General features: G+C 48.7%; 1 protein-coding gene across 4 annotated transcripts in view; it reads left to right on the forward strand.

Annotated features, from left to right (window-relative positions):
• MACF1 (microtubule actin crosslinking factor 1) overlaps positions 1–14,653 on the forward strand; it is a 1,022,862-nt gene that overhangs the window by 901,938 nt on the left and 106,271 nt on the right. For all 4 annotated transcript variants that reach the window (XM_086955743.1, XM_086955745.1, XM_086955746.1 and 1 more), the window contains 5 exons: positions 3,727–3,896; positions 5,502–5,661; positions 9,664–9,858; positions 10,135–10,263; positions 14,088–14,231. In XM_086955743.1, coding sequence (XP_086811869.1) covers positions 3,727–3,896; positions 5,502–5,661; positions 9,664–9,858; positions 10,135–10,263; positions 14,088–14,231 — 798 coding nt within the window. The remainder of the gene's footprint in view (positions 1–3,726; positions 3,897–5,501; positions 5,662–9,663; positions 9,859–10,134; positions 10,264–14,087; positions 14,232–14,653) is intronic.

The following is a 14,653-nucleotide window of genomic DNA, read 5'->3' on the forward strand; positions in this document are numbered from 1 at the left end:
CTTGAGCGTCGGTAGGCGTCGTCTGCGGCTCCGCGTCTGTCATCGGCATCGTTGGCGCAGGGATGGCGCCGCTGGAGTACTTAGACCCCAAACCCCCCCCCCCGTGCGCTGACATCAGTTCTTCTTTTTTCCGTGCCAGCAAGCACCGATCCAGAAAAAGTGGTACCCGTAGTCAATTTTTTACTAAACTTTTTCGATCATTTTTTATCTTTCTTCGAAGTCGAACGACTCCTACGGAGCCGGTAGGGATGCTGGGGTTCAAATCCTGCGTCGACTGCAGCCGACTGATGTCGGTTACCGACCCCCATCGCCGGTGTATACATTGCCTGGGGCCCGACCACGATGACAAGTCGTGCCCCGACTGCCGGGCCTTGAAGTCGAAGGCTAGGCGGGAGCGGTCCCGCAAGTGCCTCGAGCTCCGGCAGTCGGCCCCGCGCCGTTCGAGGTACCGGTCCGGAAGGAGGTCGAGGGACCGGTCGCAGGGCCGAAGTCATCACAGCTCGGAGAGTCGTCACCACTCCTCGGGCTCCAAGTCCTCAGGTAAGAGGCACAAGAAGTCGAAGAAGCAACTTCGCTCTTCTGACTCCCCCCCGATGTTCGCGCGACGCGGCCGGGGGTTCGGGCGACACTGCCCACTCGGCTCTGCCGGAGCAGCAGGCGTCGCGGCCTACTCCATACCCGCTGGTCCCTGGGCAGAACGCGACTCCGGAGGAGATCGATGCCTTCCTCACGGCCATGAGGTCGCTCACTCCTCAGTCGGGTTCTGCGGCGCCTTCGGGCCCCGCGGTCCCGACTGGGTGCCCAAGTGGGCCGCGTGCTTCGGCCCCGGCGCCGACTTCAGTCCCGACGCCGCAGGGCTCCTCCGGATCCGGGGTGTCGCCGGTCCACCTTACGACCTCGCCGGCACCGGCCCCTAGGTTGTCGCCCTCGATGCTGTCCTCAGTACCCCCCTCGGGCCGGTTCTGACGCCGGAGCGGCGCCGCTCGATGCCGCATTTGACGTTGAGAGAAGAATTTTTCTTCTATGATCCGGCCCCATCATTTCACCCCGAGTACCAGGAGATGGGTGGCGAGGCGGATTGGGAGGAGTCTGAAGACCATCTGACACGTGAGTTCCAGTCTTATCAGGACTGGGCAGGTGAGCTAGGGGATGCCAGTGGTTTGGACACTTCGCCAGACACTGGTTTTGTCTCCCCTCCTGCCGTGGCTACGGAGGAGGGGGCTGCCTATAGTGTGGTGTAAACGCGGGCGGCCAAGGCCTTGTCCCTTGAACTCCCCGTTGCGGCCGTGAGGACTAACCTCCTCACTGAGGTCCTTAAACTGCAAGCAAGCTCTTCGGAGCCTCTGTTACCGTTTGTCTGACGTTCTTCTGGGCACTTGGTCCAGGTCCGCTACAGGTCCCCCTGTAGATAGGAACGTGGCCAGACGCCGGCTCCGGGCGACCCTTGGTTCCTGTCCACCCACTCTACTCCCGAGAGCCTAGTCATACAGGCCTCTAACTCCCAGACCGCATTCCCGTTGGCTCCCCCGATCGGGAATCCAAGAGGTACGAACAGTATGGTAAGAAGATATTCTCCTCACTGAGTTTGGGGTTGCGGTCAGTTAACACCACGTGCCTATTTGGCCGTTTTTCCCACTCTCTGTGGGACACGGTTGCGGACGTGCTGCCACAATCCACAATGTCCGGAGGAGGCCCGGACTAAACTCGCCCAAGCCCTTGCGAAGGGTCGAGATGCGGCACAGTATTCCATCTGGTGTGGACTGGATACAACGGACTCGCTAGGCAGGGCGATGGCAACGATTCGTCACCACGCCTGGCTGAGGGCCGCCAAAATTTCTGCTGATATCCAAAACACCCGTATGGACATGCCGTTTGATGGCCGTCGCCTCTTTGGCGACAAGGCAGACAGTGCGCTTGATGGCTTTAAGGCCTCCAGACCTACGGCCAAGTCCTTGGGCCTGTCGGCCCGCGCCAGCAAACTGCTGCATTTTGCTCCTTTCGTGGCCAAGGAAGGGGCGCCCCCACACGTCCTGCCAGCCACGGGCCGCAGACTAACATCCAGTGCGGTGGCCGACGTGGTAACCGCTGTGGCGGTGCCCGGGGACAACGGCGAGGCCAGTCCACATCCACCCCCGCAGCATCCGCCTCAAAGCCCTCCTAGTCCGAGCTTTCAGGCTCATGTGACGCCAGTGGGGGGCAGGGTTCACCATCACCTTCTCCACTGGCGCACTGTCACGTCGGACAGGTGGCTGCTGCAAATCGTCCTTACTCTTAAGACTGCATTCCTGGTTGCCATCACCTCTGCCAAGAGAGTGAGTGAGCTCAAGGCCCTTTCTTCTCAACCTCCTTTCCTTTCTGTCCATCCGGACAAAGTTGTGTTGCAGACGCGACCCTCTTTCCTGCCCAAGGTAGTCAAAGCCTTCCACATCGTGCAGTCCATCACCTTGCCCACCTTCTTTCCGCCTCCTCATCCCTCAAAAGAGGAAGAGACGCTCCACCGTCTGGACCCAAAACGTGCACTCCCATTCTATCTGTATCGCACACTCCAGTTCCGGTTGGATGACCAAATCTTTGTTGCTTACGTGGGCGCCAGGAATGGTAGGGCGGTCCATTTCTCGATGGGTCGTCTTGTGCATCAAGGCTTGTTACTCTCTGGCTAGAAAGGAGCCTCCTGTGGGGCTACGTGCGCATTCCACTCGGGCCTTGGCGGCTACTACTGCCCTGGGTCGGGAAGTCCCCTTGCAGGACATCTGTCAGGCAGCTACGTGGGCGTCACTGCACGCATTCGCAAAACACTACTGCCTGTACAGCCAAGTCCGGAGAGATGGCTTTTTCGGCCATTCCGTTCTCCAGGACTTTCTGGTGTGATCATTGGTTCGCAGACGCACCACCGGGGTTGGTATTGCTGGGGTACCTATTTTAAGGTAAGGAATCTAATACTAACCTGTTTCTTTCAGATGCACAAGTTACTTACCTTCGGTAACGATATACCTGTAAAAAACAGTAGTTAGTATTAGATTCCTTACCGCCCCACCCATCCTCCCCGTTCTGCGAACGGATATCTATGGTTAAGGTTCACACCTTTTAGGGCCCTAGTTTCTTGACACCAGTGTTGGTTTTTATCATGGCTCTTCGTTTCTGACGCGGAAAAGCTGTGTATAAGAACTGACGTCAGCGCGCGAATGGGACGTCTAAGTACTCCGGCGACGCCATCCCGGCGCCAACGACGACGGACGCGGTGCCGCAGGCGACGCCTACCGATGCGCAAAGTGTACTGCTACGCAAAAGTGTCCGGATCCAGTCTGACGCCTGGGGATATTCTAAGGTAAGGAATCTAATACTAACTACTGTTCCTTACAGATATATCATTACAGAAGGTAAGTAACTTGTGCGATGTGTTCCTCCTTATGCCTGCTTTCTTCTGCTGAGATTTTTTCGTCACCCTTATTGCTTTTTGCCCTTTAATATATTTGACTTAATTGCAGATGCAGGAAGATACTTTAAGCACTTTTACAGACTGGTTTTCTGCTTTTGTAAATGTTCTACTTCCCAGAATAATAAAGCCTTGAAATCCCTCTAGTAGTATATGAGCACTTACTTTGTGTGATTGATCAAATTACTTATGTTATTTTTTACGACGTGCAGTTGTTTGTGCCTTTATATCTACTTGTCACAGTTAAGTAGCGTTTTCCTTGCCTCCAATCTTATATGCTGGTCTTCCTGCAGGAGTTCCAAAAGACATTGGGCAGTAAGCAGCCAGTTTATGACACCACCGTGCGGACAGGAAGGGCTCTTAAAGAGAAAGCTTCTCTGGCAGATGACTCCCAGAAACTCGACCACCTGCTGGGAGAAATACGGGACCGATGGGACACTGTGTGTGGAAAATCCGTGGAAAGGTGATAATCACTCTAAGGCAGGCATATGGCTCTAGTAAATTGTGACATGTGAACATAAGAACAACCGTAGGATGAAAGTGCTGGCAAAACCAGAGTTGGCCCGCAAAGATTCGAGCTATGGCAGATTTTCACAAAATCCACATACAATGGCTTTAGATACAATACATCCAAATAGAGCACATTTACATAATCAGTGGTTATCCTAAAAAACTAGCCTGGATCTGACCTGCCTCCACCTGCGTTGGGGACCCCTACTTTAGAATATTTGCTGCCATCTTATTTGATGTTTGTGGATCTTCTGAAAAGAAAGGCCATCTAGGAAGTTAACCAAAGGAGTATTCTTCAGATGAGCTACCTTTTCGTGACTTGGGGTGGGTCTTCTGAATGAGCTTTACTAAACTATAGGAGCCAACATTCAAAAGGCAACGTTGTCACATTTTAATCATCATTGAATTGCTATATGTGTTTGATTGTTTGGGAGTGGCATTTAGGAATCTGCTGTAAACAAACAGAGAGAGAAAGGGTATTCTGAGTATGTGTAAGGAGGAAACTCCTGGTCCCCTTCTAAATACTTTAAACAACAAAAGGTGGAGTGCCCCCGTAAGGTATATACAGAGTAAGCCTCTGCAAGAAAATGTCCAATGGTACACAATGTGCCCAACCAACCTAAGGACAAAGGTAGTCCTTCAAGAAGATCCCTCACTCACCAACCTGGTTGGTGACATGCTTCATCATCGGGGTCCCACCCCGAAGGCTGAGTGCCAACAGGGTGTGCTGCGACACCTGACTACAGTGGAGCGAGTATTTTTTCTTTTTTATATGTGCAGAGATAAAATTACAGTGAGTGATTTAAAAAGGGAGCCAACGCTACTCACTCATAGACTTTATTCCGGAGTGATTGGACACCCTATACAAGAGAGCTGTGACACCTTTGTCTAATTAAGTAGGCTTCGGTGTTCAAGAAGTGTGGTGTATTAAAATCGCGATGTGTGTTATGTGATTAAAATACAGGTCTACATGTTTCAACCATATTGTAATTGTCGGTTTTCGTCAGGACCAATGTATATGACCTGGGTGGTGCACACACGCTAAGGTGTGCCCTGCCCTCGATCAATATATATGCTGGAGCCACAAACTTGTGGACTAAAAAAAAATTGTGTTGTAGAGTAGTCTTCTCCCGGGTCTGGAAGAAAAAACTCAGAGCTTGGTAAATGTTAGTTTCTTGGGCGTCCGGGTACCAAGAGCGGATGGCTCATGTAACTTGTGGCTGGATCCTATATTAACCTACTTGGTAACCTTCACGGAGCCCCGGGGATAGTGACCAGCGACTTACCTACCATTGATAAATCTGTTCCACTTTCTTGCCACCTTGCCTGCCCCTCGATTGAATTAATTAGCCTCTATCAGCAGATACCTTTCCTTTTGTTATCCTTGCTCCACCTTGAGCCAAGTGCAAGAACTTTCTTTACCTCCAGTTATATCTCTCCAGTTAAGGTGTATGCTACAAACTGTGTATTGTTGTATGCAAGATTACGTACTTTGTTTCTACAATGACCATATAGCTAAACTTGTCTTATAACTGCACCCCTACCCCTCTATCCCCAGGCAGCACAAGCTTGAGGAGGCACTGCTCTTTTCTGGTCAGTTTATGGATGCCCTGCAGGCCCTGGTTGATTGGCTTTACAAGGTGGAACCACAGCTAGCTGAAGATCAACCCGTCCATGGAGACCTGGATCTCGTCATGAACCTCATGGATGCTCACAAGGTAGGCATAGTTTCCTGTTACTCCAGAAGATTAATTGCATTGGTGGGCAGATGGTCCCAACCAGTTGAGTAGACCTGTGTTGGTGCCAATCACATCGGTCAGCCCCTCCTGAATATTTTAGGCCACCTCCAACCAGTTGAGTAGACCTGTGTTGGTGCCAATCAGATCGGTCAGTCCCTCCAGAATATTTTATGCCATCTTCATTTTAATTTTGTAGGGACATTGATTGATCTATGCGAGATTCATAATGAAAAATGGTGTGAGCAATGGCTTTAAGTACCTTGAAATGGAGTTAATAAAATGCATCTATATTTCTTTTCAGCTGTACCTGTTGAACTGCACTGACTTTTTGCTTCATTTGTTCATTTCTCATAGTTTTAGTTTAAAAATATCAAAACTTTCATTGTGGTTATGTTAGGAAGTCGGAATGTAGACATAAAACAAAAAATTGATACAAGGATACTCCTCCCCATGAGATGCTATGTTGCATGTTTTCAGGTAATTTCTGTCACTGATGGGGTTCAAGTAACACTGCATGGAGTTGTAGTCCTATTCTTGTAGGATAATACAGGGTATGAATCCTTGACAGAGGGAGATGAAGAATTTCATGGCGGACCGAAAAGGGCTGCATCGGCTTCCCATTTTAAATCATTAGAGTAATACTATAATAGCATATGAGTGCGCTGCAAGAAAATATTCAGCCTGAGATCGCCTGAGATCTTGTGTACTGGGAGGAGAAGAAATGCGGTTTCGTTTTATTTTCAGGGGTATAATTTCAGGCATACTTACATTTTTTTTTTTTTGAGGTGTTTATATAGCGCGAACAAGAATCTTACGAGTATCAGAGCGCTTTACCAGGCAAATGTAAGAAAGAAACCAACATGTAGCAAAACAAGAGATAGGTGCAACCATGGTAGAAAATTAATATGTAAAGTCATTTATCTTGAAGGAACAAATGTCAGCAAATTGAGGACAAATACATAGATAGGTACAATAAAACAGAAGCTAGCAGAACGGTCAAGATCACATGAATTGAGCCATGAGGATCGCTTTCACTTATTTTTTGAAGGAGGCAGGGGACGGGTTTGTTCTTGTTTCCTTGGGCAAAGCGTTCCAGTTCCTAGGAGCCATACCAGAGAATGAGCGAGAATGTTTTTTTTCTTGACAAATCTTTGTGGTTTTAGAAGAAGTGTCTTGGCACTGGAGTGTCTTGGCACTGCTAAAGGTTCTGCAGCCAGTAGAGCGCTCCAGTTTCTGAGCCAGATAGAGCGGGGAATTGTGGTGAAGGTCTTTGTGAGTCATACAAGCGATTTTAAGATGAATTCTAGCTACAAATGGTAGCCACTTGAGGGCTCTGAGGTCAGGTGATGTGTGAGTTTCTCTTTGAGCCAGTGATGAGTCTCGCAGCAGAGTTAACATCTGTTGAAAAGTTACCCAGTTTTCATATGTTTTTGGGACTCACCTGCTGGTATCCTTGAACTCTCACACTGGGACACAGCGATCCAGTGCCATGGGTATTTGCTCTAACTCCGAAAACATGTCAAATCAGCTAAAAACCTGACACACTTAACTTTCTTATAAGACCATAGTATATGGTGCAAAAATACACCCATGGCATGGATCTGGCCCACTTGTGGACTGCACCACCTATTGCTCCATCCTCTAAAGTGGCAGTAAAAACATGGCTTAACGCCTGGGTAGCCTGACAGCCACAGTTTGAACCCTGCTGCCCAGAACCGTCAATATCGCCCTTTTGATAGGTAGGTAAAACTGATTTCAAATATTCAATAAGTCACCCCTACACTGACCAGGCTGTGACTTGTACTTAGAAATTTAATGGTAAAGTAGTATGTTTATTTGAATATATGAGAAATGTAACTTTAGGAAAATTACCTCATCCTTCCTGAAGCCGTTAGAGGCTAATTTGCATTAGCTCTCCACCAACTGGACTGCCGGTTCATTGCCTAAATTAGTTGTGACAACAGCTCCCAGAACAGAGACAGTGCCTGGGATTCGAGGGAGGGGAGGAGGGGGGGGCGGGGTCCTGGCCAGAAGCCCAGTTTGTGTGGGGCAAGGATCTTAGTGTTAGAGGCATATGTGGCTGTAGATACACATGCTCTGCATACTTCCCCCATCTAGTGTTGGGCCAGATGTGTGCAAGTTGTTTTTCTTCTAACTATATTGACCCAGATCTCTACCTAGACAGACCATACCCTGGATAATGCTTTATCTTTCCAAGACCTCATCACTAGAGCATATCATCCCCTACACAAAGACCCTATTGAGAATGATTTTCTTTTACGAACTTTATCTATGCTCATATGTCATGTGCCCTTTCCAACCCTGTGCCTGGATTGTGCAGTGTGGGATTTATGTTCAACCCCCGCTCTTCCCTTCTTTGTTGCCTTGGAGTCTCTTACCACTCCTGTGACCCATTGGTTCAAGTCTATGGGCTCTGCCATACCACATTGGTCTCTTATTGGGGTTCCAACGTCTCTTTTTGGTAACTTCTTGTGGTGAATTGTCCTTGCTCCTATGTTCTGGACTTGTTGTCCTTCACGGTTATACATTATAGTTGTAGACTTTCTGTCGTCTGCCATGCTGTTTTTTCACATCTTCATCTACCTCCACAGGTGGTTTGACCTTCACTTTTGTGGGGTTGCTTCTCAGAGTGGTGCTCTGCTCTTTCCTTTTACTAGTTTTCAAGATACAATGCCTTGCACTGTCCTTTATGGTTCTATTTTTCTTCGTTTTGGCACACTGTTCTCATATTCTCACAGTTTTTGGTGGTGGCTCCGCTTTGTGGTGCGGGAAAGTTTCTAAGGCGAAAACTGATGTCAGCGCCAGTAGGGGCATATATGGCTCCGCTGATGTCACGTCAGTGGAGGACGTCAGGGCGGAACCATACAGCACCGCCCCAGGCGCACAGAGGTGCTGCTGTGGAAAGTTCTCCGGATCCAGTCTGATGCCTGGGAGTATTCTAAGTTAAGGAATCTGCGGCTCGACTATGTCTCTACCAGACACATTGTTACTGAGTGTAAGTAACTCGTTCAAGAAGTCACCAGTTTCCGTTTTCTCGTGGCTCTTCTTTGACCTCTTCTTCTGGATCTGTTGAATCTAAGTTCCTGGCATAAGGCGTGGTGCCTCCTAACTACTCAAATTAGGGGTGTTGAGGGGAGTGACCGGTAGTAGCCAATGGGATACTTATCTTTAGGGTGACTACACCCCCTACATGACCACTTCCTGTGGGAAGAGGGCATAACCCTGACCCAGTGAGGAGCCTAATTCCACCAAAAACCAAGATAGTAGAAATCTAGTTTTCATGTTCACACCATCAGGTAGCCCAATTTAGGAGTGGAACTAGCCACATGGGCCTCTGGGCAGGGGGTGGCTTCTCCCAAATCTGGGGCAAGCCAGGGTTGCATATAAAGGCGGCAGAGGCCTTTGAAGCCTCCTGCCTTGATATGCTGATCACTAAGCCGGCCTGCTTGGAGGAGGTGACAACATCACCGCCCGGACCAGGCATTGTTTCTGCCCTCCGAGAGTGTGGGCTCTCAACTGCAGGGGTTAGAAACCTCTGTGTGTTGGCAGGCTGGTTTACATCAGTCATCCAGTACACTAGAGATCAGTAGACTTTCAGGGGGCACCTCTAAGGTGCCCTCTGGGTACATGTATTAATAATTCCGCAACTGGAATCAGTGTGTGTTCATTAATATGAAATGTTTGATACCAAACATCTATAGTTTCAGTGAAGCCTTCTTTTGCATGATCTGTTTCCAAGCTCTAGTAGTGTATATTTCTGCTTCATCAATTTCAGCCAGTAGTTCCTGCAATTGAGCATGCAAATAGTGCCTCAATTGCAGTGCTTTCCAAGTAAGATGGGATACCATTTCACCCAGAGTTCCTTTTATTTTTCTGAATCAATAGGTCGCTCTAGTTGTGGTATGGCTCAAGTTTGATGATGATGAGTGCTGCATAAACCCATTTGTCTGTCGTCTTCAGGGTTTTCAGAAGGAGCTGGGGAAACGGACAGGAAGCGTACAGGCCTTAAAACGTTCTGCCCGTGAGCTGCTCGACACCACCCGTGACGACATTGCTTGGGTAAAAGTGCAGCTGCAGGAGCTGAGCGTGCGTTGGGATACAGTCTGCAAGCTCTCTGTGTCCAAGCAGACACGCCTGGAGCTGGCCCTCAAGCAGGTGAGTGTGGTGCACAGTTCTATCAGCACTTTGTGCAAAACAGTGGGCGGTCTAAGTGATGAAGTAACCTCCTAGCCTGATTGTTGCTTGTGATGTTGTTACAAGCATACAGCTCTCTGAATGAATGATGTGTGACTGACTGTTTGTGGTGTGCAGAGACAAGCAGGACTACTTTATAAGTCTAGCAATATTATGTTTGTTCTAGGTTACTGTGATAGGCGAACAGTATTGTCCCACAAAGGTTTTGCCTTTTAACATGAAACCATTTTCCTTCAGGCTGAGGAGTTTCGAACAGCGGTCCATGTGTTACTTGAATGGCTGTCTGAAGCAGAACAGACGCTGCGATTTCATGGGGCGCTGCCCGATGACGTAGAGGCGCTGCAGTCACTCATCGACCTGCATAAGGTAAAGGGTTGTGGGGAAATAGGTCCTACAATTTTGGCAAAACATGGTAGAGACCAAAATAAACAAGCATTTGCAATGCAATAGGTCTCGCATTATGAACGTTTGAGCTGTTGGTATTGTAAATGACACATTTTTTATTTATGTGTTGGTTTTGAAAATAGCGAAATTAATAGCTTTGTCATTTACAATGCCAATAGTTTTAACTTTCGCAAACGTGACACCTATAGAATTTGTAATGCAATATGTGTTGTATTTACATGACTTAGATGTATTAATATTACAAATAACAATGGCTTTTATTTTTTTTTATAATTAATACTTAAATAAAAGTTACTGTAATTTATAATGGCAATAGCTTAAACTTTTGGAAATAACTTTTGGGAAGATTATGTTCAGTGTATTTTATTGTGATGAAAATCCAAGAACAGAAGTGAAATATTAACATCTTTTTGTGACATTTGTAATAAAGCTTGAAACATTGAGAGAACATATTAGAACCAGTTGTTGTTGAATGGTTGAACAGAGTGATGCTGTGGCCTTCAGTGGTGCTGAGTGATGCTGTGGCCTTCAGTGGTGCTGAGTGATGCTGTGGCCTTCAGTGGTGCTGAGTGATGCTGTGGCCTTCAGTGGTGCTGAGTGATGCTGTGGCATTCAGTGGTGTTGAGTGATGCTGTGGTGTTGAGTCGTGCTGTGGCGTTGTGGTGTTGTGCTGTGGCATGGAGTGGTGCTGTGGCGTTGAGTGGTGCTGTGGCGTTGAGTGGTGCTGTGGCGTTGAGTGGTGCTGTGGCGTTGAGTGGTGCTGTGGCGTTGAGTGGTGCTGTGGCGTTGAGTGGTGCTGTGGCTTTGAGTGGTGCTGTGGCTTTGAGTGGTGCTGTTGCGTTGAGTGATGCTGTGGCCTTGAGGGATGCTGTGGCCTTGAGGGATGCTGTGGCGTTGAGGGGGGCTGTGGCGTGGAGGGATGCTGTGGCGTGGAGGGATGCTGTGGCGTGGAGGGATGCTGTGGCGTGGAGGGATGCTGTGGCGTGGAGGGGGGCTGTGGCGTTGAGGGGGGCTGTGGCGTTGAGGGATGCTGTGGCGTTGAGGGGGGCTGTGGCGTTGAGGGGGGCTGTGGCGTTGAGGGATGCTGTGGCGTTGAGGGATGCTATGGCGTTGAGGGGTGCTGCGGCGTTGAGGGGTGCTGCGGCGTTGAGGGGTGCTGCGGCGTTGAGTGGTGCTGTGGCATTCAATGGTACTAAGTGATGCTGTGGCGTTGAGTGGTGCAATGCATTGGTACTCGCAATTATGCGGGTTTGAGCTATTACATTGTAAATGACAATGCCTTTTATTTATGTTTTTGGTTGTAAAACATAAATAAAAGGCATTGTCATTTACAATGGCAATAGCTTAAACATGCGTAAATGTGAGACCCATTGCATTGCAAATGCTTGTTTGAAGAAGGTTTTGCCTTGTGTGCCCGTATTGTAGGAGTGCTAACAGCTGTAGGGACCATGGGCAGTCACGGGAAGCACGAGGGGAGGAGAACCTGGCAGGGAAGGGTGGTTTAAATTTACAGATGTAGCAGTGCGGCGAGGTGCTCTTGGATGCCGCTCAAACACAAACACATTTTTGTAAAAATCTGGCTCCACTAAACAAGCAATGCGTGCAACTAAATAAATAATTAAAAGCGGGCGCCATGCTAAATATAAAATGTGCACAACTAAATAAATAATTAAAAGCGGGCAGAAGTGAAAGGGGAGAAGATCCTGGCAGGGAAGGGGGGGTTTGAATTTACAGATGCAGCAGTGCGGAGAGGGGATCTTGGTTGGCGCCAGAACAAAAGTGGAGTGAGAAATTGTGACGGAATGGGGCGGAGAGGAGGGATCGAGGAGGTGGGGAGGGGCAGCGAGGCGCTTGGGAGAGCGCTGTACTTTGAGGCATGATGGCCTGAAGGAAGGCGATACATTGTGGAAAGAGGTTCAGGGGGAGAGTGTAACAAGAGCTAACATCTGGCTCTGCCAGTGGAAAACTACCTGCCGGCCCAACTCTAAATGAGGCGGGCAGAGGGTATGCAATCGCAATTGGAATGGAGTACCTCTAGAGCGCTCTGACACCTTCGGGTAATGTTTGCGCTATATAAAATTGCATTAAATAAATTCCCTGTTCGCAAGACTCTTCATCCAGCCCCAGCAGTGAAATTATCTAACTCGCAATTTGAGTCAAAAGGAAAAACAAGTTGTAGAGTGAGAAATATTCATCTAACATTTGTAGAGTTAATGTACGGGGCACCTGGTGTACTGCGAGAGCACCCACACGTGGCGCCATTCACGCCGGTGGAACTGTGCGCGGCGCCACCAGCTCTGGATCACCAGGGCCGCTTCGTTCTTCTTGTGAGACTGGCAGTGAGGCTGCGGTGAGCTGGGACAGACGTGGTGAAAGCACTGGGGTGAGGGTGAAGGGAGAGGAAGGCAAGAGAGAGGGGGACCGCGTGGAACAGAGAGAAGAGGGGGAGACAAAGCGGAAAAAGAACGAGAAGGAAAAAGAGTGATTTAGCAATAATTTGAAACAAACAAAAACACAGGTAAGAGAAGCAAAAGGGAGAGACACCGCGAGAAACAAATGGCGAAAGGCAGATGAGTCCCAAGTTAGAGGGGAAAGTGTTGGTAGGAAGGGAAATATGGAAAACATGGAAAGGCAAAGATGGAGAAATGAAGGGCAGAAGTTACAGGGGCAGGAGAAAGAAAGGTAAAATATATAATGAGGTGATGTGATACAGGCAAGAGGTAACCATAAGAGCGAAACAAGAGGTAACCATAAGAGCTAAACAAGTCGGGTGGGGGGGCCGGGGAGCAGGGGAGTGAGCGAATGGGAGGGAACGAGCATATGGGGTGTGAGTGAGGCCAGGCGCGCGCTGGCGAAGCGTCGCGCTTCAAGAGCCTGGTGGTGTGCGAGACTTACTTGCAAGTCGGATGGGGGTGGGGGGGGCAGGGGAGCGAGAGAGTGGGAGGGAACGAGCATATGGGGTGTGAGTGAGGCGAAGCGAGCACCGGCGAAGCGTCACGCTTCAATAGATCACATGCATTGGGAGAATTCCGATTGGAATCTGCTTGTTCAAGAGTGTTGTTTCCTCTACAATATGTCAGAGCTAGAAATAGCTCGCTCTAAAAAGTTGAAGTTGTGGCTTTAAATGTGGTATTGCATGGTATGTGATGTGTGCCTTCGAAGTATGCCAGAGTCCATTTTTTTGAAGAATTTGAGTGTTCATTTGTCTAATGATAGAAGTGAGTAGAGGGAAGATCTAGTGAGCCAACCAGTGTGTATGGGTGTGCACGGGCAATGTATTTTAGAGGGGGTGGTTTGAGGAAAGAACATGCTGATCAGAGAATCAATTAAAGGATGAATGGTCTTTTCGAAGAACGAAACTGAAGAAGTTGTGTACTGCATATGTTCACAAGCTTAGTAGTTCTGCAGGAACTGACCTTGTGGATGGAGTGTGCTTACAGCTTGGAGTTGCAGTACCGGCGTTGGGTCTGTGGGTGTGGGTTACAGATTGATCATCATCGGGTGCTTTGTGGACAAGCGGAGGATTTCAGTATAAGTACTAGTTAGAGTGGGGCACTCAGGGGCTCTAAGTGGGGGTCTGTGGGCAGGGCACAGTCGTTTTGGGGCTACTTACAGCATGTGTGGGGCACATGCTAAAGAGGGGCTGCACTCAATAGAACGTCTCTGAACAATGTGCTTATTATAAGACGTTGCTTGTTTACAAAATTGAGTATATTGCACATTGCAATGACTGTTGGTATTGTACTGTCTAACTCATACTCCCACCTACTCAATCCAATGCCCAGGAGTTTATGCGAAAGGTGGAGGAAAAACGAGTGGATGTAAACGCAGCCACAGGGCTCGGGGAAGCAATCCTAGCTGTCTGTCACCCTGACTGTGTGACCACCGTCAAACACTGGAACACCATCATCAGAGCGCGCTTCGAGGAGGTGAGTCAAAGGCCATGCACACATCTCACCAGTGTGGACGTTCAAGGAAATTAGCATTTGTAGCTTGTGCTGCTGTAGGTTCAAATGCTGTGCTACGTCTTGCATCTAGTGGTGAGCACTGACGTTTTCAGGTTGTTTTCTTCGAAATAGTCTTCAGTCTCAAGGTACCTCCTGTCTATGTGTCCCATCCTTACGTGCTGTAAGGGCCTCTGAGGAATCCGCCTACCTTGCACTGAATGTGTATCATGGGGAATTTGGGGATTTTTAACTTCCAGTGGAAATGGGACCACCGAAGAATATGTGATTCCGATATCAGACCTGAATAAGGGCCTCTACGAAATGTCACAGCTGAGTGAGGATCACTGAAGGCCATAAACATACACTGAGGCACAGGTGCGTAGGACCTTTCTGGCCCCAACCAT

Source organism: Lissotriton vulgaris, chromosome 2_1 (assembly GCF_964263255.1).
Source record: "Lissotriton vulgaris chromosome 2_1, aLisVul1.2, whole genome shotgun sequence".
Classification (NCBI taxonomy): domain Eukaryota; kingdom Metazoa; phylum Chordata; class Amphibia; order Caudata; family Salamandridae; genus Lissotriton; species Lissotriton vulgaris.